The following is a 23,544-nucleotide window of genomic DNA, read 5'->3' on the forward strand; positions in this document are numbered from 1 at the left end:
TTTCTCTTTTTCTAGTTAATTTGATATATAAATACCTCACATCACATGTGAGGTTAGTTTTTTTGTCTTTTTTATTTTAGTCTTGGAAGAAACAAAATTCCAACGTGAGTTAGATTAGGCGTTTCCCTTTGTTTGCTTAAAACTTTATCATTTGCTTGCAACTTTGTTAATTTCTTTATCAATATTATTTGAGAGTTCGTTGATTTGGGAAAGGGTTGATGAAAGATGGTAGCTTTCTAAAGGGAAGACCAAATGTTAACCGCCTCAATCTCGGGTCTCCACCATTCTAGAGGAGGACAACTTCGCTTTAGTTCCTGCCGGAGATGATGCCATGGGTGGGAGCCAAGCCAGGTCTACACATGAGCCACATATTTTTCACGGCTGTTCGTTTCAAATAATGGATGGAGAATATTTTCATGGAAAATGGTTCCCTTTATTTCATATCAGAAAGGCCCTTGAAGCCAAAGGCATCCTTGAATTGAGGGTACATTTATCCGGCCCTCCATATCAGAGAAGATTAATTTGAGAATTCAACGGCTGTGAGCTTTGAATTCGGATAATCTGGATATGAAAAATCAGATTCGGTTGAATTCGATACCATTAAAAAAGCCACATTCCCAAAAATCATTTACATCCATAACTGACAGAGAGCCATTCATACATATCCAACCGTCTGAGGCTGGTACATGGATTTCTAAGCCAAGAGAGAATGCCTGAGCATAATAGCGTCTCGTTGTCATGAGCAAGCAAGCCCTGAGACAAAGTTACCTCACAAAATCGAGTTTATGCTAAAATCTCTCTCTCTCTCTCTCTCTCTCTATATATATATATATATATATATATAGAGATATAGACACACACACACGTCAACCATAAGCAGATCATTCATCCCGTGGATGCAGAAACATCAAAAACTTTTATTGTACAGTACTTCCCTTTGCAGTTGTCTGTAGTGACAAGGATTTGAAATTTTAATGATAAATTACTCCACCTGACCCCATGCACTAGGCTCCGTTGATTCAATGTGTCTTAAATTGCTTTTGGGCCTCCAACAAAGCGTCTGCAAGTTGAAATGTAGGACTAATATCTACAGGAACCTGCAATTAGTCATGCGCATCAATCAGAGAATATAGATACTAACATCAGGCAGGCCGTCACCAAAAGTTGAAAACTACTAACCCCCTGAAACATGTTATTTTTCTAAGAGACCACTAAATCTTTTCTGCCTGATGCCTTAACTATCATCTGGTGCATTATTTGCTACCACATAGAATTCAAAGATAATTAAATTTTTCAGTATTACAGGTGAAATATAGAAATGTGGAGCTGCCACAATATTAATGTGCATGTGAGTTAGTTGTCATGCTAAAGTGTGAACCTATACAAGCACCGCTGTAAGCAATATCTATGGAACTCCTCCATCAATATATTGACAGCCCAAGTCAAATTACCCCATCCTTTACAACCTCCTACCGTCTCCCCCTTCCTCCCCCACGCCAACCCAACCAAAAAAAGAATCATCAACGACCTACTGCAAGCAAACTAGATGACATGGACCTTCATCTTCAAGACAAAAATAATGAGTTAATTATTAGTGGAAATGCCTAGGGTGATTAAGCCTTCATGAGTGGATAAATGCTCACACCCATGGAATAATGTTGCTTTGACTGCATGTCCAGCATAACATCAACTGCAAAGAGTTCAGTATTGATGATATATGATTAGCAGTGAAGCAAAACAGACTCGGTAGACCCTGCATTAAGTCAGCATCCCCTAATCAGACAATGACAAAGATCCATAGCAAGATTCAATGGAGTGCTCCACTGCGGCACTGCCTGATCATTCCAGTACAACAGCACGGTATCTGTTGATGGAGAGTATACTATCTCATGAGTCTGTTGACCAATAGATTCATGACTTAAGTCCGATTCCCTTGTTCTTATTCAAAAATTTATCCACCAAAATTTTAGGGGCTGTGACTTTCTGTCTTTAAGTTTTGTCTCAGGGAGCATTGGCTTCAAATACTTCAATGCCTTTGTCATTTCTATTTAATTTCTTCCAGCAAAATAGTCGTACCTAAAGATGAATCATGCATCTATACATGCTTGTGAGGTTGCACTCCAAAAGAAAAGGTGGAAATGGAGACATCATAGACCCACCAATATCAGCATGAATTTCACAATATTATGGATTTACCAAGTCAGTTGAATAATACCTGTAGTTTTTCAAGCTTTTCCAAGGCATTCTTCAAGGGTTGTGTCATGACAGCATACTCCTTAAGAAGTAAACCTGCAGCAGGCTTGTCTCCTGTTGCTTGAATCAACAAGATTTTCCTACTCAAGCTTTCAACAGCATCTTCAACCTTAAACAGAAATATCAAAATAATTCTATGTTGAAAGTTTGAAAACTTGAAACACACAAACAGGAAAGAGCTTGAAAAAAAAATTGCCTCTATAAAATGTTCAAGAGTGCATATTGAACAATTCTATGTTCCATCTTGAGCAGAAAAATATAGAAAAGAACCACAATGGCAATTACCTTTGTAAAATCAACTGAAAATGTTCCATCAGAATGCATAACGAACGCTTCTTTTTCATATAGCCAATTGAATTGCAGTGCCTGCCCTTTTCTGTTTTCAAAGAGAAATAGTCAAAATATTTAATCAACTTCTTACTTAAATAAACAATGTTTCACAAAATTAGTTTACCCATGAGCTTCTTCCAATCCAAAGCGCACAGAACGAAAGCATCCAGCAAGGAATGAGACATACATTGACCTTTCTAAATTTCTTGGTAGCAATCCCTAGAAAATTAACATAAATATAGAAGTCATTCATCCAATAACATGCAAGCAATAAATTAGTTATATGACAAGAACAACCATCATCTATTTCTGACTGGAGATCAGTTCGTCAACTTATCATCTTAAGAAGGCATAGAAATTACTGTCAAATTACAATTTGCAAGAAATTGGAAGCAAACAGAATTCCATGAATTTTTGCAAATTTTGCAAGCAGTAGATACAGTTTCTCCCTGTCCGTACTAAGAAATCTTTTATGATGGCACACGTGCAACACTTGAGTCTACATAAGAATATACCCCATAAAGTATCCAGCAGTCATCTTATATGTGTAACATCCAAACTTGCTTTTTAAACCTTTCAATTTGCTTTAAACAATTTTTTAAACAAATTTTTCATTCTCGAAATTAATATCTAGTATCCTAAAAGCTTCATTCAAATAGTTATAGACCTGAGTTTTGCAAACCAGTTATTTCCTGCTCCTTAAGCGGCTTGTCAAGAAACAAGCTTCTACATAGACAGACGCCTATCATGAGTGATGACTATGCCTCGACTTAATATTTAATAAACCATTGTGCTTGACAATGAAGGTTTCAGCTAAACGATTCATGAATGAGAACCAAGTTTCTACCACTAATAGTTATTTTGTGTATCTTAATCAAAGGACAAGAAAATTTTCAAATTAGCAATTAAGATCTAGGTCAAAAGGAGGTATGAGCTTAACTGACATGTCTCACCAAAACCACTTTCTCTTCTTCTGGAATAATAACGTTGCATTCGATCTTAACTGATAAAAAAATTTTGGAAAGGAACACAATCATGTGTAGATGCAATGACCTAAAACTGCCCATCATTCCACAACGCCATCTGAATGGGGCCAATTTATAAGAAATTAACTTCCTTCCAAATTTTCTGTAATATTCTCCAGCAAGCAACAATTCAATAGGCAACAGACCTTAAAGTATTGCATGACCAAACAGTTGCGATCATAGACATAGTCTTGGCAACTGTTATACCTTGCTAACCTTCACATGTACATATACAGCGGCTAATTCTTCAGGATTTTCATGAAGATTTTTCAAGGATTGATCATATATCTGGGAGACAAAATCTTAAAACAATACAAAAACGCCTTTTGAGTTCAAAAGATATCTACTCAATGAAACACTGAATTCTATATATGTGTGAATAAAATATCTGCAAATATCATATCACCATTAAAGATTGTTGACAATGGAATTTAACTCCTACCTGATCAATCAGGAATTTAAGAGCCCAAAGTCCGACTATATCTGCTTTTGCCTCTTCTAATGCTGAGTGAAGTTCTTGGAGCTCCTTTAAGAATGAGCAACAACCATTTAGGCAACAAAGTGTAATATTCGGAAATCAAAATACAGGGAATCAACCATAGGCAAATTCAAGCAAAACAAGAGCAGGTCATGCAGATGCTCAATAGCCAGTACCAAAATTTCTAGGTTACCATGAAAAGAATGGTGTGCAATACAAAACTGCCTGCAATAATGAAAGGAGTGGGACAGGATTAACTCTCCTACGCCTTCCAGTTCAAAAGAAAGAGTATGACATGATTGAGCAGATGTCTATTTCCCTGTGTCCACCCAATACAACATCGGCCTGGAAGCAGAAAGCTGAACACACCCCCCACCCCTTTCCCTCTGATGGCCCAAGAGAGCAGGAGAGTAAGAATAAAAGTATCACTTGAGGAGCAGCCCCTCTGAACATGGCTAAAGATGGGCAAGTAAATTTCATAGAGCAATATAAATGTTACACGTTATCATGAAATGAACAGTGACACACAACAAAACCAACATTTAAGTGGAGGAAGGTCCAAAACTACTAAATTTGTACTGTTTGAAGAGAACAATGCTTGCATACACAAGTTTGGGGTATGGCTCTACCCAAACTCATCTGCATCTTAAATTGTTAAACATTACAGAAGCATATTTCAATCAACAGTTCAAGCTTCTCTTTTGCCTTCAAGTTTACCACCTAATTCATAATTGTTTGATAAACATGGTGTTTTGACAATAGCATTAACTATATTTCAAAATTCTGAGATGAAGCCTCTAATTAATACTTGTGCAAAAAAGAATTTTGTGACAGACCCACTTCAGGCGCATGAAAAAAATATCGGATGTATGACAACCAAGACTGTCTGTCATGAGCCACAAAGGTGTGAAGTGCTGCCACGAACACACAGAGGGGACATGGGAGATCACAGTAGAGTTTGCCAGGAAACTTTGTGCTCGCAGTATTGCCAGGCCTAAGTCATCAGCAGGAACAAATGGCTGAGATGTTACAAATGAAATTGGGAACTCAGAAGCTCATAGAAAACAGAAAGTTATAAATCTTTAAATAACCATCACCAATATAACAGAAAAATTGCATACAAAATGGAATAACAACGTGAAATGAAACTAAACAAAATTTATTCAAGAAAATCAATAAATTTGAGAAACATAACAAACAGATAAGGATAATTAACCAGGCAAAACAAAAATACCAGTGCATCTGGCTGAATATTGAGGACTAGACTGCATATAGCAGAGCAAGGTATCTGAAAAGTTCTAAGAGTTAACTTATTATTCTAGCCTCTATGAAGTTCCTGGGAATGTGGCATTACAAATGGAATAACGTGACAAATCACTTGCATACTGAAAAGCAAAAGAAGTACTTAAACAATATATTACCTTTGTATCCTAACTTAACAAACATAGAATGGGCCAAAAGTGAACTGCTATAAAGGTATTAACTTACACATCAAATATTACAACTGTATAAATCAGCAAAGTTAAAACAGAATCATACCAATCTCACTGTTGACTCTTTACCACTTGGGCACCTAATCGAATGGGGCCCAATTCCATGGCAACATTCATGGCATATTGTATGAGTGAAAAATGATTCAAAATCAACATGTTGTTTCTGGTCCTCCCTTATAGCTACTTCAGCGATAGGTTTAAGGATGTGAATGAACCTAATTGCAAAGGAAAGGAGAGAAAATAAAATTAAGCAATGAAGTAGTTATGATGTTCAAACAGCAACCTTGCATACTGAAAAAAGAATAATTACTTTGCCTCTGAGACATTCTTAAGCATAACCATTGATGTGCCCCTCTCTTTCACTATCCGTTCATCATTTGGCAAGTTGAAAGCAACAGTCTGTGGACCCTTAACATCCTAACATGCAAGCGGATATTGATCAATGATTTCAAAAGCAATTTCAACTTAACAAGAAGCCATTCACATCGCATTAAACATTTTGCCTCAATAAATTATGCTGCTAAAATAATTTTATAAATTCTGTAGAGGAAGTCAATGAGAACAAAAGCAAAGTAGCAAATCAACAAATAGGATAAAAGACTAAAAAGGAAAGTCTTATCAGTGGGGTGATATTTAGTGGGTGTATAACTGTATAGTGTATATCATACAAAGAAATAAATGTCAAGATGGTACACAGGAAGGGCTAACCTTTCCTAGACGTGATGTCAATATATTTTTTTATCATTTCAAACAACATCTCAACACAAATCTAAACCAAGCACCCAGCCTGTTGAATACCACTTCCCTCCCAGTGTACTTCAATTTGGCATCTAACAAGGACCCAAACCAGGATAGCACGTGATAATTAAGCTCAATCATGCATAAATATCAATATATTTTTTTATCATTTCATACAACATCTCAACACAAATCTAAACCAAGCACCCGGCCTGCTGAATACCACTTCCCTCCAAGTGTACTTCAATTTGGCATCTAACAAGTTCCCCAACCAGGATAGCACGTGATAATTAAGCTCAATCATGCATAAACCATTTTCTACAGCTTTAAAAGAACTTTGAAATATAACCAGTCCCCTACTTTGTTTCAATTTGGCATGGAAAAAGGTTTAGAAACTAAGTCACAAGGCACTACTTCGCCCCAGATATATATGAACATATTCTCTAAACTTTCTCAGACATGAGACTGTCTCAAGTAATTCTCATGCATGAAATGTTAGATTACCTTGGATTAACAATCCATATTAGACCACAAATCCAAGAATTGAACATGGCTTTAATACCTTTTGTAACAATCTTGTCATAAATCTGACTCAAATGCTCGTCATAGCAAATGCAAACTGCTTTTTAACTCGCTTTTGATTTTTATCCAAAAAGGTTAAAACCAAGATGCAAGATAGAAATTCGACCGAATATGCATAGTCACCATTTTCTACAAGTTTCTCACATATGAGAATTCTCCCAAGCCATTCTCATGCATTGGATATTATAAACTAACCCCGCTTCACAAAAAGAATATACCTCTGATGCGTATTAAACCCTATGTCTGAGAGTTGAATATGGCTCCAATAGTCCAAAACTATTTTCACTGGTCTGGCCTATTCCACTCATCCTATAGTTTGCTCTGGTCCTGAACTTCAAAGGGTTAGAAACCATTTCTCTCTCTCTCTCTCTCTCTGTATATATATATAAATAAATAAATATATATATATATATATATATATATATATATTTATGCATGTATGTATGTATGCATGCACGTATGTGTGTGTGTGAATTAAATAAATAAAGAGCTATATATATACTGATTATGAATAACTTGAACAATTTCATTAATAATTTACAAGGTATGTGTAAAGTTACTTGTTACGGTGAAACTCCGGCGCAGTGTGAAGTTACTTGTTTGAAAGAAAGATGACTAGTATTTTGACTTTGAAAAAGTAACTTCACAGTGTAAATTAAATAAATAAAGAACTATACATACTGATCATGCATCACTTGAAGAGTTTGATCGATAGTTCACAAGGTATGTGTAAAGTTACTTGTTTCGGTGAAACTCTGGTGCAGTGTAAAGTTAGTTGTTTGAAAGAAATATAACAACTATGAGTTTGACTTTCGAAAGCAGCTTCATAGTGACTCACACACAGCACCTTGTGACCCATTAATCAAATTAATCAAACAGCCCATAATCTTATACTCAATTGATGAATGGCTTAAAGCCAGTACATATTGCTCTCAAATTTATTAGACTACATATTTCATCAATCCTAGAGACGCATATATATTATATACGCATGAGATGTTACATGAACAAAAACAATCAAAGAGCCAAAAAAATGAATCCTTACCATCCATTTTAATGTGCTTGTGACCAATGATTTATTACGTTGACATGTTAGCTGAGACATTATTTAAAAGAACTCACAGAGCAACAGCAGTCAGAGCTGGGTGGAACGAAGAAAGATCTTTTCTTACACCAGCATTATATAGAAGCCGAATTACACGGATAGGCGCAGCAACCACATCTTTTGACTTGTAAACATCATCCATTGGAAGATTGCTTTCCAAATCCTGATTGAGAATTATTACATGAACAAAGTTAGCATTAGGCAAAAAACTAGAAAGAAGTTAAAATTAAAACTGGTGATACCTGCAAACGATCACCAAACAGCTTTAGTTGGGAAGTTGCAACATCATCACGAACCCCTATGAATGCCTCAAATGTTGCCTTTAAAATGCCACTATGTCAGCTCTAGAAAGTGAAAATCTGTAAAAATTTTATAATGACTTCCAAAAAAGCATCATAAAGCTGTCCATAATGAGCAAAGAGATATAGCTGGATTTATTTTTATAGAATTCCATGCAAACCCTCTTTAACTATGTCCACTGAATGAAACAGGATATAAAGTCATTTTCTGGGTTTCTTATGTGGAAACTGCAAGGTGTATGCTGTTACTGGAGGCCAGGTATTGGATGGCCATGGACAAAGTGGCGCTATTGTAACTCATTTGTCACCAGTTATCTTTATCAGTTCAAACCCAGCCTTGATAATGATTAACAAAAGTATATCTAAGTAAATTACACATACCTTGAACCCAAAGAGTGCATCTTCATATGTCTCATAAGGACCAATAGTAACATCCAACTTGGAGTCCTGTAAACACATCAGAGTATTAAAAATTTTAAAATTACAATCTGAATATATTTGGCACACTAAAGTAACTAGTTCTCTCAGATTCTTTCACCAAATATTTACATCAAAAATATAAGGAGATTATAAGTATAGTGGACATACCTAGAAAACAAAAAAAGGATGCAACAAAAAGATGTTCTATTATTTCAACAGAAAGTGACAATCCAATCTAAAAATCCTAGCAAGGGTTGATTTCATGCAGATTTGCACTTTGCAGTCCATTTGAGTATTTTAAGTTAGATATATCCAATTTCAGCGATGTGCTTCATAATAAAAATGAAGCCTACTCCAGGATATTTCATGCATATTTCCAGTCCATTTCTATTAGGAATATATCCAATTACAATAACATTAACACCAGTGTCTACACCCACATCTGCACTTGTGTGACATAGTTTATGGTTCTTTTATGTGTTGATGTCTCTCATACAGTATGCATTATGTTTTGATACCATGTTGAGGGGTGTTAGTTTAAATTGACCTCTTAAGCAATTCAACTTATTGGAGTGCTGGGGTACCTGATTTGTTTAGCTGAAACATCTCGGAATCAACCTAATGTGTCATCTGGGTTATACAAGGTTGGTCTAGGTAGGGGACTTCCTATGTATCCAGCTCTCCCAAAGGACCAAACCATACGTAGAGTATCTGTACTCTGTAGAGGACTTAGAAGGCCATACTTCGAAGTGCACAGAGACCAAGAACAGGAGAAAAAAGGTGGAAAGGAGAAGGAACTCACTTTTCAGGGGAAGAGCTAGGGATTACTTTTCCTTATCTATCCCAAGGTTCCTCTCTCACCACAATTCTATGCAGTCCAGCTATCAGCTTAGCCCCATCAAATTCTGTATTCCAAAAGGACATGATTGGATCTCCCTTGTCTATAGATCTTGAAATCAGAACCATATATCCATCGGATCATTTCAACAGCTGTCTCTTTAAATAAGCAGATGTGGACAGATCTACTGACACAAATAAAGAGTTACATTATTCAACTATTGCTTTTGACTATTTTACTCTTTCTGAAATCCATTTAGTCTTTCCATTTCTCAATACCAAGAACTTTGAAAGTCTCCATCAACAGCTGACCACCTAGACCCTGAACATGGATTCCATTTTGCTCTTAAACCCATTTCCCACATGCACATACACAGACGCCTAACAGTTTCTGCACTAGTATTCTTAAAATATGTCTGCACTTCATAAATGAACCGAATTAACATCTACTTCATTAGATCTACATGCCCTTTCAGGAAATTAGACAATCCTCCTTTTGCAGTTGGAACTCAGCTTTGAACCTTTTCCCTAAAATCTAGATCTTGCTAGAATACATCCATTAGAGCTTTTTTACATTAATTCTAATTCAAATTTACCTAAGAAAGAGGTGGACCCAAAGATACCCAACCTGCTTTATGATTTGCCCGTGTGTCTCATTAGGCTGCCAAAATAGACTTTAAATTTGCTGGTCTCTTGAATATCATGCTATCTGCTTTCACCTTTAGATTTTTTGTGTGTTTTTGTTTTTCTTGTGTTTGTAAAGAAGAAATGGTGCACAATTGCACATGGTTCTTCCTCGATTGGGATTGTCGGTGGCTATGGACTCAACCTCTATTAATCCATTTGTAGAAAAGAACTTTGAAACTGTATATCTTCAACAGGAATCTAAATATCTTCCTTTTTATTGAAACATGTTTCTTAATGTCTGGAAGTAAATTCAATTTAATTTTTACATGAACTTTAATGCTTACGGCAAATTATCTAATTGCTACAGCACATATGATCATTGCAGATGATTTTTATGTGTTATATAATTGTTAAATGTTTGTTACACGCAGTTATATGTTGTTTTTATATTGTTGTTCAACTATATAATTGTTACATGTTATGTAAATAGGTCGTTTTTGCACTTTGGTTGTTTTCATTTTCTCATTTTTTATTAATGTGATTATTTACTCAGTCATGAAGCTTACATGTCACTTTGTGAAAGTCTCTGTTCCTCGCTCAATCACCTCAACACTTCCAAATTTCTAATGACATTTCTTAGGATCAGTATATGGAGACAATCCTTGCAGATGCAAATTCAGAACTGTACAAGGCCATTTCATATCATCAGAAATGAGCATAACAAGAGATTTTTTCCTAAAACCCTCACAGTCCTACACATATGCATTCCATTATCATCTTCTCAAACTTGCCATATGTAGGCCTGAGTACACGGTGATCAATTTTAAAAAGAATAGAAAGGCCGCCAGAAAATTGTCCAGTTACCCAATTCAAATCAGAATGGTCCAGTTTCCACGCTGTATCGAGACATTTATGCAGCTTGTTGGCAAGGTAAAAACATAATTCAGCAAACTTTAGATTGTAAATCAGTTAACTAACCAGCTGCATCCATGCAATATCAGATTCAAAATAGTCATTTGAAAGGAATGCTTCAGCCTTAGTCCTCAGTAGCTGCTTCAAGCTAGATATCAATGAATGCAAAATTATTAGAATGCTTCAAGGGAGAATTTTATTAAAATTCATAACCATGCTTCAATAAAAAAAACAAGAAGGATAAAAAGTTTCAACTTTCAAGGAACCTGCACTAGGTACCTGGGAGAATCAGCTAGTCGTTCGGCTTTCTTCAGAAAGTTAGCTGCTTCATGAAGATGAGGTTGGTATTCGCGGGGATATGGAACAGCACAAAGACTTTGAGTTCCATATTCAACTTCACTAATTTGGTCATGAGGAACAGTTGAACTTTCAGGCCTGCGGATGACTGTGAAAAAGCCTGTTGCAGCTTCTTGTTGATCATCTCTCAAATTGTTCTTCCACAATTCAAATTCCTATTGCAACAAACAGAAAAGGAGAAAAAGCAAACAGACAACCTACCATATTAGCTGCCAAGACCAATCATGCACCCTATACTTGGAGACATCCAAGAGCCAGGAAGAGATGCATTACTTTGTGCTAATGACAAGACAATGCTTGACTAGTGTTTGGATATTTAAGATGCAAAAAAACAGAAGGTACTTACCTACAAATTTCACAGATAGATTATGATTAACCTAAACCAAGCACCAAATAATATGAAAAAGATCTGAACATTCACAAGATAAGAACAATGTAGGGTAGTTGGATAACAGCTATGTCACATGGGTACGGGTACGGGTGCCGGTACGGGTACGGGTACGGACCATTTTCAAAAAACTTGGGTACGGAGGTACGGCCGTACACACACACATATATATGTCAAAAAATGCAGAAAAATAACATATTTGCACATATCTATATCAAAAATTACACAATCAGAATAACATATTGTCATATTCATAAATACATTCTCATTCTCCTCAGTCTCATAATTAACATTCAAAATACATTCAAAATACATCAGCTTTGTTGATTTTCATTCTCCTCACTCCTCAGTTGCATCATCAAGATTAGAAGGAACAACAGATTCTGTAACGAAAATGATGTGATAAAGCTTGGAGTTCTTTTCAATTTATCAAAGGACATGCTCAAAAGACATCGGACTTGGGTTCATCAGCAAATTGTGATGAACCAACGAAAAACAGAAAACACGCTGCAATCTGTTGGCCAAACAAAACACGCTGCATACAACGAAAAACAGAAAACAACTATGCAAAGAAGATGGACTCATTGAGAATCAACTACGCAAACAGAAAACAAGAGATAATAGTGAAAGAACAGAAACAATACAACGCCCAACGGTCGTCGCCGGAGGTGAAGGCAGGGGCAGAACCGATGAAAATGAACTAAAACATGATAAAAACAAAAATATACCGCCGCCGTTCGCCTCCTACCGTCGCCGATCGGTCGCCGTTCAACTGTCTTCGCCTTTCGTCGCCGGTCGCCGCCCCTGCCTGTCGTCGGCCGTCGCACGATGAGAGGAAATGAAACCCGTCGCTGTTCGCCTCCTTCCGTCGCCGATCACCGTCGCCGTTCAACTGCCTTCGCCTTCACGTCGCCGGCCGTCGCACGATGAGAGGAAACGAAACCCTTAAAACGAAAACATGTTTTAAGGGTTTCGAGTTTTTTTTTTTAACGTTATAATCGTTTAAAACTTTAAAATCTAAAAATCGTTAAAATAAAAAAGACACATTTGGACTCGGTCAAAGTTGACTATACCCAAAAAAGGTCAAAAATGACCTCCGGTGTGTTGACCGTACCCGATACGGTCAACACACAAAAAAGGCGTACCCAACCCCGTACCCGTACCGGTACCCGTGTCATACCGGTACCATACGGGTACCCCTCCTTTGGAGGAGTACCAGTGTGACATAGGATAACAGCCTATATTCAGCATAACTAGCTACATAGCGCCAGCAGTACATCATTTCACATGAATATTTGATGTTGAGGATACAACATGAAAGACCAAAGCATATTATTCCACTTAAATCTTGATTATTTGATATAGAAATTTGAAATGGTGGAAGGCTGGGGGCAAACAATAAGGAACTACCATACAGTTTATCAATATGCTTTTAAGCATCCATAGAGCCACAAGGAAATGCTTTTCTCTTTAATAGCAGTATAATTGAACCAACATTTATTTGTGAAAACATGAAGACTTCTGATGTTTCCATCAGTGAAATTACACCAAACATATGAGTATATGAGTATAGATATTAACTACAGAACAAAGAGCAACATAGCTCATGAGATGTGAGAATAGCATTTGAAATGGAACTCACCTTTAGGATAACCACTTAAGTATCCTTCAAGGATACTCAAAATAACAAAGGTGGAGGGAGAGAGAGAGAGATTCACAAATACCTTTTTATCCATATCTGGGGGGTAAAAATTTGCCCCAGCAGGCTTTACTGTGGGAAACGCAGCTCTATATTCTACACCTTCCCACCCAGGAACAGACCTTGTAGAATCTGCAGATAACTTGACAGCAGAATCTGCAGTAGACAGGAAGGCTCCATTCTCATCAAGAACAGACCTATAAGGAAAGCTCAAATGTAAGAAACCAATACAATATGCTGGAATATAGGGAAAACAAAGGAGAAGCAAGGCACAGCTAATAGTTGAAAAGCACACCTACAAGAAGCCTAGCTTTTTCAAGCATATAATTTATTTCAGGATACTACTGTCATGCAACTATATTTCCCAAGACATGGCAATACATACATTTTTTACATTAAGCAAACCTAAAATTTTGGATTCTTTTTAGCCAAATCAACAGATATGACTCAAAAAATGCTATAGACTAAATTATCAATGTGCAAGTTTCATATCCTGCACAGAAACCAACTTTCACACGCAGGTTGAATTGAAGAATTTGTTACACAGGAAGTGCCTCCAATCCAGCAGGTGGGAAGGGCAAACCTCTTATCGATACCTAACACCTTCATATCATATACGCAAATATTATATATGTTGGTAGGGCTTAACAACTAACTTAAATAATTACACTGAATATCCCATTATCCAAATGTCCATCACATTTCTATGGTAACCAAACTTGAAAGAACAGCAACATGAGATAAGAAAAAATAATAATCTTAAAATCAATAAACAAGAACACTGTTCAAACTTAACATATAATTTTCAGATACATACATGCAGTAGCAGTTCCGTACAGCTCCAAATAATAGCCTACTGAAATAAAACCATCATGTACTTCTAAATTTGAAGTTCATAGAGAAGCAGCAGATTGTTTTTATGAAGCTAACAAGAATTTTTAAATTACATGAATTGTATTATGTCACATTAAGAAATGCCAAAAAGCATTGTCAACAAGGTCTAGTAATAAGTGCAAAGGCACATGCAACATGTTAACTGGAAAGTTGACCAAGAACCACAGATACTGCATCCTTTTCATAATTCCAAAAATGAAAAAACAAAATATTCATTCCCTTTAGGCAGTTCAAGTAATCAATATGGACAGCAGGCATTTGTACAACAGTACAAGAAATGCACTTGGATTTCTATGCCACTTTCAGAATAACATTACCAAGGACTCTTATTGATGGAATAATTTTCCCATTTAAGGCGATCCAATGAAGAAAGGACTGCACGTTCCTTTAACCAGTCCCTAAGTGTTGGATTGCTAGCCCAGACCTAAACAGCAATAAAAATTATAAAATGTGTATGGTTAGTTCTGGAAATCATCAGGTGTTTGATCTAATCAAACAATTTTGTTACATTAATAAACCATCATGAAAGAAACAAAATAAGGTTATTGAAAGAAGGCAAAAGTTTGGTGTAAAACCTGTGAATAGAAAATCTCATCGATAACCTTGGCAGCCTTAATGATGAAGACCAATGCATCCATATCTCCTTTGGATAATCCACTTAGCTGCAGAAGAATAAGTGTTATCATGTAATGATAGTCAGTCTAACAACGTGTCCACTTGAGAGAGAATTTTAAGCACCACAAATCTCACAAGAACCTTAAGTATCGTGAAACTATATTTTCATTGTCATTTTTCTGGTATTCACATTTTCAAGGTTTAAGCACAAGCACAGCCATGTCACACAATATTTACTTCTTTTACCATAAACCCTTTGTTTTCTGTCGAATGAATCTTATTGCTGAATTTTTTAAGGACCAAAACACAAGATGGAACACACAAAACATGGAGAATAAGATGTAGCTTGACAAATTCAGGTTTTACCTCAAAAATTTAAGGACCTTATAGCTGAAATTTCCTATCTGCCACAAAAAAGTAAAAAGAAAAAAAATATGGACAGAAAAGATAATCATGGACTAATCGACAACCTTTTCTCTATGCTTCTCTTGGTAATAAAATTATAAAACCAAAAAAAGGCTAACAATGACAAACCTCTGCATCAAGTGTAATGGAAGCATAACGATCCAGTTGTTTCTGAAGCATCAAACTTCGTGCGACCTTGTCTTCTTTATACCTTAATTGGAAGTTACATAAAGAAAATCAGAAATATAACTTAATTAAACATGAAAAAAAAAGAAATATATTTCTTTGCGAGGACCAAAACACAAGATGAAGAACATCAATGTAAATCTAAATCAATGCCTCAAAGTTTTCACAACAAAGAAAACATTTTCAAGGGAGAAAATATTCAGTGATGACCTTAAAATGAATGAGAAGCCAAATGTGTTTGACATACAAGTCTTCACAGGTTTAGATTGAATGATAGCATCTGTTAGAGGAAGCCTCTACAAGAGTAATTACAGATATGAACATGGAATACCAACTCTTTATTTGTAACTGTAACAACCCGGCCCACTCCCAAGCTAAGTTCAGGCTCCCAGTTTGGCAGATTTCAACATGTCCCCTAGTAGCTTTGGTTTCAGCACTAAAAAGCTAAAAATCAGGACAACCAATCACTTAACTAACTCTCCTTATAAGTTCTTGAAGAAGATTCACAATCTTCAACACAGGACTAAACATTTAGGTATTACAATCCATTGCCTTAATGTACACACTTTTGCACGTGTGGGACTCCAAGTGTTAAATCGCCACTATGACAACCAAGACCATTTCCACACCGGGTTCAAGCTCCTGGTTTGGCAGATCCCAACCCATCCCTTAGCAGCTTCAGTTTTAGCCCAAAAAGCTAGAAACTAGAACAACCAAACACTTAACTAACTCCATTTATAAGTCCCAAAAGATATATCGCAATCTTCAAGACATGACTAAATTTTAGAGGGGTTACAACAAAGAAAGTATGACTAGACTTTAGAGGGGTTACAAGAAAGTATTCTTTTCTTTTCCTGGTCAGCCTCATGAACCAAGGAGATGCTTCTATCTCTGGAGATTTGTTTAACCTAACTCACCTTTCTTTGTAACTGGTTGCTCATTGTTTACAAAATCTTTCACAAGATAATATTATTTTTTATTTTGCATCAAATTGGTCTACGTGATTAATACGAATTAAGAATATATTTCTGCTTCCACTTAACAAAAGATTGATTCACAAGCACGTAGAGATTTTGAAGAAAGCTCAAGACAATTTGGCACACAAATTGGAAATTGAATATGATATACTTGCTGCACTGGAATAATTCCCACAATTTTCCAGTCAAATATTGTTATCAAGTTTTATGGTGGCTCCATTCAAAAGGCATTCAGCATAATAGGATGATGGGATATCATGCATCAATTTACTCTCATTTTCTCATCCAACAATTTTACATTATCAACACAGAGATAACAGATCCATGAGACAATAGGGAAAATTAATCTTTCAAACTTCCATCAGATCATAATATGTTGTACATGTCCACCTTTCCCTGTTAACAGTCATATTCTTCTCTGTTTTAACACTGGCCGTAAATGTTATCTCATTTCTATCTTATTCCAGAATCCCATCAAATGACGATGGACCCTCGGAATAGTCAACAATATGTCAACCAATACTTAAGTAGACATTTCCAAGGAAAATTCATAGTGACTCACATAGCCATACAGACCTGCTCGATCAGCTAGTTGTGTTGCTTGTCCTTCTTGTCGCGTAGTTCTCCTAGCCCTACCATGATCAGCCAATCCACTTTTCAGGTGGACTCATGATTTCATGTCATTTATTATGTTTAAAAGGCTTCATCTCCATTATTTGAAGGTAGCTCAAAGGCAAGTATCTCGAACAGCTGATATCTAGTCTTTACCAGTCCATTATAGAGCTGCACAATGAGCTAAGTAACCCAAGCTTGACTCAAGTTCTGCTTGCATAAGATCAGCTTGAACTTGACTCAATTATTAACAAGATGATCAAACTAAAATTTAACTCAACAAACAAATGAGTTTGATCTCGTCCAAGCTTGATTAAACTCTAAAAAGAGAAATACATGTGATATATTTACACAATTACCATAAAATATGTATGCGGGTGTGGCTGGTGTTCTGGTGGGTTATAAACAATAGATCATGTGTTCAAAGAACCTATATGACAGACATTTCCATACTCACACAGCTCTATTCAGCTCAACACAGATGTTCAACTCAATTACACAGCTAAATTCAAGCTTAGAAAACCTAAGTTTGAGCAGAACAAAACATAGCTGACTCAAACTCGAGCTCAGATTGAGTTCGAGCAACACCTATTATCAACCTAGCCAAGTTCAAACCACCGCACCTACGCATGTGTTCACCCCTAGTCTGTTACACAACCAAGACTGATCTTTTAATTGTTTCAGCCATATTCACAACTTTCACGTTCCACTTTTCAGTTATCCAATTTTATGAGGTTACTATTCTTGCAGGCATCATAAGCTAGAGATAAGGACAAGTACTCCTAAAATTCTACCCGAAGTATACATCAAGGACATAATATTGCTCATCCCCAGATATTTGTTGCTTTTCTGAACCATGCAGATTTATTATAGCAATAGAATAGAAGCTGATTGGTTCTAACTTCTATCTGGAAATACTGAATAACCAGCTTATGCATCAGCAACAGTAATGAGGCACCATAGCTGTAAGATGATGTGCAGAGTTCATGTTAAGGCATTTGCAGGATAAGTTACCTCTTTTCAATTACACTGAACAACTTGCCATATGTACCACTGACATCATATGGTACATAGTCAGGATCTTCCTTCTCAAGAACTGTCTTATACTTCTCCCATGGAATATATTTAACGGCAGAAACTTCACTTTCCTGCATGGAAGTGTTAGATTAGTCGTTGGACCAAAAGCAAATAGGATACTTACACTGAATACAAAAAATCAAACCTCTTGCTTTCACAGCATGAAGAAGACAAAACTACAAACATGGTTGGCAAACTCTGACAAGTTACAGCCCACCCAAGTTCAGCTCAGGCCTTAACCGAGTCAATACATGGTTCATCAGTTATGAGTTATGACCAAACTCAGTTGAGTCAACATGTTGTCTTGTGCAAGCTAACCAAAGAGAGGCTAAGTCATCTGAGTTTTATCATTGACTCTTTTGAGTTAACTGAGTTGTGCTAATTTGATAATTAAGGACTATCATCTAATGTTACTGCTTTTATTGTGCAAGAGTTTTTATGTGTATATTCTTAGCATTGCCACAAATATTGATCTCGGGAAAATGTCAGCAAAGTTTTTCTTGGGTATTTTTCCTTGAAGTTGTTTTTCTCGAGAAAATTTCATGAAAAAACTGGGCAAATTTTAAAAATAATAAAAAAACCTACAAATTAGAGAAAAATACAATAAATGAGAAACTAATAAAAAAGTTAAAAAATCATCAAAAAATAGCGAGATATTCATCTTTGCCAAGATTTACAAAATCTCGAGATTTTGCCATTATTTTTGTTTTACTTGTTTTTCTCATAAATATTACGAGATTTTAGAAAATCTCACAATATCTGTGACAATGGGCTTTTTATGCATAAATATGATAGAACATAAGCAATTCATAGTTCATATATTACAACACAATCTATTAGAGCATTTGTGTGTTATTTTTAAATTCTTACATTTGAAAACCATCGTGCATATGATCTTAGTATGCATATGAACACAATCAACTCGTATTTCATATATTACAGTTGTATTTATTAGAACACGTGTGTGCTACTTTTAAATGCTTACATTTGAAAATCATATATTCATTATTTAGTTTTATTTAAATAAAATGAGAAAACATGACTGAAGAGTCACTCAATTGACTCTCCCAAGTCATAAGGTCAACATGGGCAAATGCTATAATGAGAAATGATATTGGTTGAGATTACAAAGCAAAAAACTAATAAACTATGACAACCAATCACTCATAACAATAAAGACACAAGGTAGAGGCACTTTTTAACCTCTAATAAGGCATTCATGTGATTAACTAGCTTAATGGTAAGAGCTTTTTTTCATCATAGGGCATTTTTGTTCGTTCAAATTCAACATTAAGCTCAAGATAATTAAATGATCTCTAAGCTTCAAAAAGCATGTAGCATCAACTATCACATTACATATGTCATGCTCCAAACTATAACTTTCTTGATATCAATATTAAAGCAAGTTCCTTGCATGTCATAAGCCTTCACTAACAGAAAAATAAAAAAAAAAATAAAGTATGTACAGGGATAAAAACCAAATAAATTACCATAATATATAACAGGCAAGAACAAGCACTATCCAACCCTTTTTCCCATTTACCTGAAGAGTAAAAGCAGAAAGAGGGATAGGTTTTAATGTCGTCACCAAATATACATCATTGAACTCGTTATTTGTATATGTCCCATCATTTATAACACTGCATGTATTCCAGACAAACCAAGTAAGCATAATTAAAGGTTAAACTTGTAAAAGACAGTGTGAATCCATGGCTACTGAAATTATCAAACACAAGCTAATTGATGCACACATGCATTTTACAGATCAAATACTGCTAGGTGCTAAGCTTAGGCACAAAAGCATCTGCATGAAAGATATGCAAATTAAATTGCCAAATGGCTGAGAAAAATAATTAACATATTATATATCTCATGCCTGCTCAAAAGATCCAACTTCATTACTTCAATGATTTGTTTGATCTTCCACAGTTTGCAGAAATTTAGTATTCTGCCAAAATCCCTTTTTCATCCATAACCCACGTGCTAAAGCAACAATCAGTTAACGAGTTGAATCTCCAGCTTTGAGATATCACGTTCACTTTTCTTCCAAACTTATTTTCTTTTTTTAAGATCTTATTTTCTTTTAACCAATGTCGTCAAAAGCATTGAGGTATAGCGAAGTGCAATACCCAAGCAATGCTTAAGCTTCAAAGGCTAAAGTGTAAGTATCAAAAATAAAAATAAGGACTAAACAAACACATAATCTGTCAATGAGTAAATAAACAATAGTAGAAAGAATATTATATATATATATATATATATATATATATATATATATATATATATATATATATATATATATATATTAACACACACAAAATCAAGGAATTACAACGGCCAATCAGCTAATTATCGAATTGAAGCAGGGTACAGAAAACACACTGCAAAATGAATATATAAAAAAATATTATAAAAGATAATAACATTACAGGAATAAAGAACACACATTCCAAGCTGAATAAGACAGAAAGCAGCATTACAGGAACAAATAAAAACGAAGCTGAATGACACACAAAAACAAATGAAAATTGTGTATTAAAGATTTAGAAACATTTCAAACGGTGAAATACAGAGACGAAATGCAGAGTATGCCTGACCTGCGATTCACTCTAAGTAGCTCAAAATGCACCATGTAGCATGGGCACATGCTTTTTCCCACCTACGCTATTTTGTGAGTCTTTTTAAGTGTTTCAGTATGCACTATGTTAATTGTTATCAGTTATCACAATGCTTTAGGCATGCCTTTGATGAAATCCTGCTGCTCACTCTTCTCAAATTTCAGAAAGTGAAATATGGAATCATCAAATATGACATATGGAACTGCAAACACCAGTGTATCCAGTAATATGAAAGATGACAAGTACATGCATTATCAGATGATAGTAAGGCAAAATGATTGAGCAGAAGACTTAAAGGCAGTACACAGGACATGTGAAGTGGCACCAACCATTCCTGAAGGAACTCAAAAATCAACTCAAAAGCATCCTCTGGAAGTTTCACGCCTAGCTCTTCTTCAAGTTCCCTCCTGGAATTATTTCCACGCTTTATTACATGTTTACAACAAAGAAAACCATACACTAAGCAATAGCCCCCATCCCATAACCTATGAAAAAAGAAAACTTGCTTATGTCCAGCAAACTATTGAATACCTAGCAGTTATGAGCGATGTATCACCAGCAGATATGTGTCCCGCGCTTGATATATCCCAGAGACCTGGCCATGAATCCTTGCAATCAGCTCGTCGCTGAAGAAGAAGCTCTTTGGTGCTCTCAGCAAAGATCCAGACATGAACGGCACGATGATAATCTCCATCCTTATGAACAAGTCCCCTGTAATGCAACGTAAATACTGCATCAAAACATGCTTCGCAACAACCACTAGCCAATTAATGATTGATCTCGCCTATGATCATCAGATGAACATACCCGTTGAGTAACCAACAGAATAAAAGCATGAGAAGAGTACTTGCAACAGCTAACAGGCACTCATGAATTGACATGTAACAGAAATAATAATTCCTGGACGGAGTCCACGTATTCGCTCAGATAAACCAACATCCTCGATCAGTTTACCTGCCCTCTTGGGCCCTTGGCTCTTTATTCAAGCTCCATTTAACAACGGCTGCTAAAAATCCTACAGAGATGATGCCGGGAAACCCTGTAAAACAAACATGCTGCGGGAAGCGAACAGACTACGAGATAGGAACGATTCTGCCACCGTCAAGTGCTTTCATAGCCTAGCAAGGCTGCTCCTCTTCTTCGTCCGTCGGCCAAAACAGCAACGAATTGCTCGCAGGTTGAAACGATGATCAGGTCAACGAACCAAAGTACACTGTATTCTTATCTGACGAACGCTCGTTCTATTGGATTTTTGTCGGACGAGACGATAATGCTACTTCCCCAAACTACATCGATGAGACAACAACCCTTTCCAATCGCTCGTCCCTTTGGCGACAGCGAATAAAGCGATGCGTAAGAATGCCATATATTCCTTCTTGACAGTCAATTTCAATGCCATGGATTGTCGCTGAACAATAACCTCTCGGCTCTTCCTATCATAATCCATCCAGTGATCCAGACACCACGGATTTTTATACAGGAACACCACGGCTCGAGAAGAAATGTTTTCTCTCCGGCAACGAATATAAACGACCCAATTTTCCACACCCAATAAAAATCATAGTTCATAACAGAGATTGCGCAGTAGAACATGGAAACAACGCTATCGACCATGAAGTCTTTACAGCGGAAATAAGTAACTAGAAACGATTGATTGAGGAGGAGGAGGAGGAGAATGATGGAAAAAGAGAGGGACCTGGGTTTTGAGATTCCGGTTCGCTGACCAGTGTGAGTGAGGACGTCGAGTAACTCCTCCGCCATGGCTGCGACCCCACTTTTGCCCACCAATAACGAAGTAAATCAAGAAAACGGAACCGGCCCGCCATGATCTGCTTCCGAAACGGCAACTTTATACAGGCCAATCGTGGATCGGCACCAGATATTTGGACAGAAAACAATCCGAAATTTCTTCCCGTGATCTCTGAGATGAACGGTCGCAGAAAACATAAAAAATCAAAAACTCGTGTTGACCTAGATGGACTCCGCTACTGTCTGGGATTACCAATGCCCTCACTTCCCTTTCCGTTATTCTTCATTTGGGGTTTCTTTAATTATAATTTCTACTTGTTTATAATTCCGCAGGACACAGCCAAGCACTTTCTCTGTTAGGCTGTAAGCGTAGGAAGACGTGTTCCCACATTATGGCATTTTCATAATTTTATGCGATGAAAATTTTCAAAGCAGGTTATTTATTATAGCATTTCATATGCGATAGTAGAATGTTGTATTAACCAAATCGCCATTGATTGATTCATGAGTTCCAAATTTTAACAATTTATTTAATATGTTTTCAGTTGTTTGTTTTAAACATATCTTTTAGACATTTGCGTTTTTTTAAGAAGGCTTTTTAATGTTTTTAGCCGATTGACATGCATTTGTCATTTTTTTAAAATTAGTTATCCTAACGTTGTTCCCAACCCATATTCATCACTAGTTTTTAAATTTTTATTAATATTGTTCTTCCTTGTTATTTTAAAATTGTCGCAAGGAATTACAATTGAATTGATCAAATGCGTAGTTAAGCAAAATATTGAATGTTAATGCCTATTTTTGTCTTAATTGTGGAGAATATTCAGTTGTATCAACATGGCTGAGATGATTCCTACTAAAAATTAAT

The 23,544-nt window shown here is 36.1% G+C and overlaps 1 protein-coding gene across 1 annotated transcript; it reads right to left on the reverse strand.

Annotated features, from left to right (window-relative positions):
* Positions 1-568: 568 nt before the first annotated feature.
* On the reverse strand, positions 569-22,771 carry LOC116250229 (nudix hydrolase 3). Its single transcript, XM_031623765.2, has 21 exons — positions 22,624-22,771; positions 21,459-21,638; positions 21,257-21,334; positions 19,853-19,949; positions 18,247-18,380; positions 15,587-15,668; positions 15,013-15,099; positions 14,755-14,861; positions 13,569-13,740; positions 11,379-11,611; positions 11,166-11,247; positions 8,685-8,750; positions 8,247-8,324; positions 8,072-8,167; positions 5,890-5,996; positions 5,626-5,794; positions 4,051-4,134; positions 2,708-2,802; positions 2,539-2,629; positions 2,216-2,362; positions 569-1,097 (listed from the first exon to the last, which is right to left on the reverse strand). Exons 1-21 carry the CDS (start codon positions 22,686-22,688, stop codon positions 1,020-1,022), a joined length of 2,328 nt encoding a protein of 775 aa, XP_031479625.1. The 5' UTR covers positions 22,689-22,771; the 3' UTR covers positions 569-1,019.
* Between the last annotated feature and the right edge of the window lie 773 nt (positions 22,772-23,544).

The sequence above is a fragment of the Nymphaea colorata genome, chromosome 3 (assembly GCF_008831285.2).
Source record: "Nymphaea colorata isolate Beijing-Zhang1983 chromosome 3, ASM883128v2, whole genome shotgun sequence".
In the NCBI taxonomy this organism is placed as follows: Eukaryota; Viridiplantae; Streptophyta; class Magnoliopsida; order Nymphaeales; family Nymphaeaceae; genus Nymphaea; species Nymphaea colorata.

What these genes read in the sequence shown, in the direction of transcription:
- LOC116250229 (XM_031623765.2), bottom strand. Translation starts at nt 22,688, where the DNA reads ATGGCGGAGGAGTTACTCGACGTCCTCACTCACACTGGTCAGCGAACC. An exon ending in CCCCAGATATGGATAAAAAG is followed by an intron (nt 11,612 to 13,568) that starts GTATTTGTGAAT and finishes TTGTTGCAATAG; the next exon opens with GAATTTGAATTGTGGAAGAA. An exon ending in TTAAATTCCTGATTGATCAG is followed by an intron (nt 2,803 to 4,050) that starts GTAGGAGTTAAA and finishes TTAATTTTCTAG; the next exon opens with GGATTGCTACCAAGAAATTT.